Consider the following 2,205-nt stretch of genomic DNA (forward strand, 5'->3'; position numbering starts at 1 on the left):
TCCTCCTGCCGAAGCTGCTTGCCCAGGTACCAGCCTACCTATCTCCCTTTGCCTGGTCCCTGCTAAAGGGTATGGGGGCAAAAAGGCCCAAATGTGGATTGGTAATGGAGGCTGAGGCAAACCAGGGAACCAGGCAGCTTTGGCTGAGCTGTGCAGCCCTGTGAAAGTCACCTAATGTCCCTGGGTTGTCTGTGGAGCTCTGGAGGGTTGGTGAGAGGGTGGTGGGCAGGGAGGGGTGATTCATGGGCACACTGGAGTGAGGGAGAGCAGATATGCCTGGGGAGTGGCACTGTCAGCAAGCGCAGCAGGGCTGCCAGCTGCCTGGCCCCCTCTCCTCCCCCTGGGCCACGTCCGTCCAGGCCTGGCCTTCCCAGGACCATTAGGCTGGCAGGGATGTGGACCAGAACCCTGGGGATTCGTGCGGGACCAGGACACCCTCCGACACCGGTCTCCCCATCTTTAGGAGGACGTGGCCATGGAGCAGGGCTTTGCTGCCTCAGAGCTGTGGAGCGTGGTGTGGCATTGTGTTGCTGCGGTGCTTCGCGTGGGCAGTGACAGGGCAGTGCTGGAGGGAGACACCCCAGGGGCAGGTCACCCCACGGCAGAGCCGGACTGGAACCTCCTCTCCCCTCAAGGTAGGAGCTGCGGGATGGCAGGGCATCTGCCCTGGACCCTGCTCCTCAACCTGCCCTCAGACTTGCCCACGCCTGTCCCAATCTGCACCTGGTCTCCGAGGCCAGAGGGGCTCGGGGGGCTTTTCTTGAGGATTGCTGTTGTCCTGCGGGGAGAGAGCGCTGGGCTGGCCCATGCTGTGCCCAGGTGGCAGGAGCTCAGCTGAGCTGGCTATGGAGGAATGAGAAAGGGTGTCTCTGCTGCAGGGGAACATTCACTCTGGCAGATGTGGCCACCGTGGGTGGAGATTGGTCTGGTCTTGGGCAGGGAAGCACAGAAGCAACCCTGGAGCAGCCTTGAGGCAGTACAGGCAGACAGAAGAGAGGAGACTTTTCAGCCTTCCCTAGCTTTGCCCCTCTGCTGCGCTGTTGCCCCTGCAGGCACCCTGCTCTTCCTCAGCCTGGCCCTCTTCGTCTTCACTCGCGAGTCCCACCGGTGCCTGCCTCAGCTCACCCAGTCCCACGGTGTCCTCATGGTGACGCTGAAGAGGCTGCTGTCCCCCGGCTTCCTGGCATGCCTGGCACAGACGTGAGTTGTGGAGAGGGCTGAAGCGGGCAGAGCTCGGCCGCTGAACGGGGCTTGGACCCAAGCACACAGAGGGCTGCAGAAATTACTGACCTGGCACTTGCAGGGTGCAGCTCACCTGCAGAGCCTCTCCTTAGTGCCTGGTGTGGGGAATGCTCCCTGCCTCTTGCCTTGATGTTTTTCTGATCACCTCTGTATTAAGCTCCCTCTCTCTAACAAATTCAGGCAAGCAGGAGAGGATGGGGACCCTGAGCTCGTCCCAGCTGTGGTGATCCAGGCCTGCCAGCTCCTCTGTTTCCCTTTTGCCCTGGATGTGGATGGAGACACCTTAGCATTGGTCATGGAGGCTGTGAGAGATGCCCAGATCCCTGCCCAGCTGTTGCAGGTACCCTCTTGGCCCCGCGTTTCTCTTCCACCCCATGCTGTGGAGACACCTCCCCACATTGCAGCCCCTGATGTGTGGCACCACTTCACACCGTGCTGGTGATTTCTGCACGCAGGGATGTCACTCGGGTGCCATGCAGCCCTCGGAGCGGCTTGGCCGGCGGCTGAGCTCTGCAGCGACCTGCTGGCAGCTTTCAGCTGCTGCTTGACTTGCCATGGGTCAGGCCCCAACCGCTCTCTGGCCCGTGTGCAAGGACAGTGCGCTCAGCGCCACTCTCTCTCCTTTCTCCTTAGGTCTGCTCTCACCATCTGCCCTTCTCGTACACCGAGCTCCCCATGAGCCTCTTGTGCCACCTCGTTGTGTCTGATGAGCAGGTCATCGACCAAATGGTGAGGGCAGCCGCCGCCTCAGAGCACGTCATTGCCTTCTTGACGTCCGCCTTGTTTACAGACAGCCTCACGCTCACAACTGACCTCCTGTCTCTCTTGACCCATGTGGCCCGGGCCTGTCCGGAGCACCTGCCCTTTCTCCAGAGGATCCTGAGGGGCTCGGATGTGGCCGGCCAGCCACTGACCCGCCTGCTCGGCCACCGGCAACACGCGGTACGGGCCAAAACCTGCCAC

At 61.7% G+C, this 2,205-nt stretch overlaps 1 protein-coding gene across 1 annotated transcript in view; it reads left to right on the forward strand.

Annotated features, from left to right (window-relative positions):
- STK36 (serine/threonine kinase 36) overlaps positions 1 to 2,205 on the forward strand; it is a gene marked incomplete at its 5' end in the record, with an annotated part of 17,794 nt that overhangs the window by 9,440 nt on the left and 6,149 nt on the right. Inside the window, 4 exons of the mRNA XM_009324861.1 lie at positions 464 to 635; positions 1,053 to 1,200; positions 1,423 to 1,582; positions 1,876 to 2,200. Coding sequence (XP_009323136.1) covers positions 464 to 635; positions 1,053 to 1,200; positions 1,423 to 1,582; positions 1,876 to 2,200 — 805 coding nt within the window. The remainder of the gene's footprint in view (positions 1 to 463; positions 636 to 1,052; positions 1,201 to 1,422; positions 1,583 to 1,875; positions 2,201 to 2,205) is intronic.

The sequence above is a fragment of the Pygoscelis adeliae genome, unplaced genomic scaffold, assembly GCF_000699105.1.
Source record: "Pygoscelis adeliae isolate BGI_AS28 unplaced genomic scaffold, ASM69910v1 Scaffold346, whole genome shotgun sequence".
NCBI lineage: Eukaryota > Metazoa > Chordata > Aves > Sphenisciformes > Spheniscidae > Pygoscelis > Pygoscelis adeliae.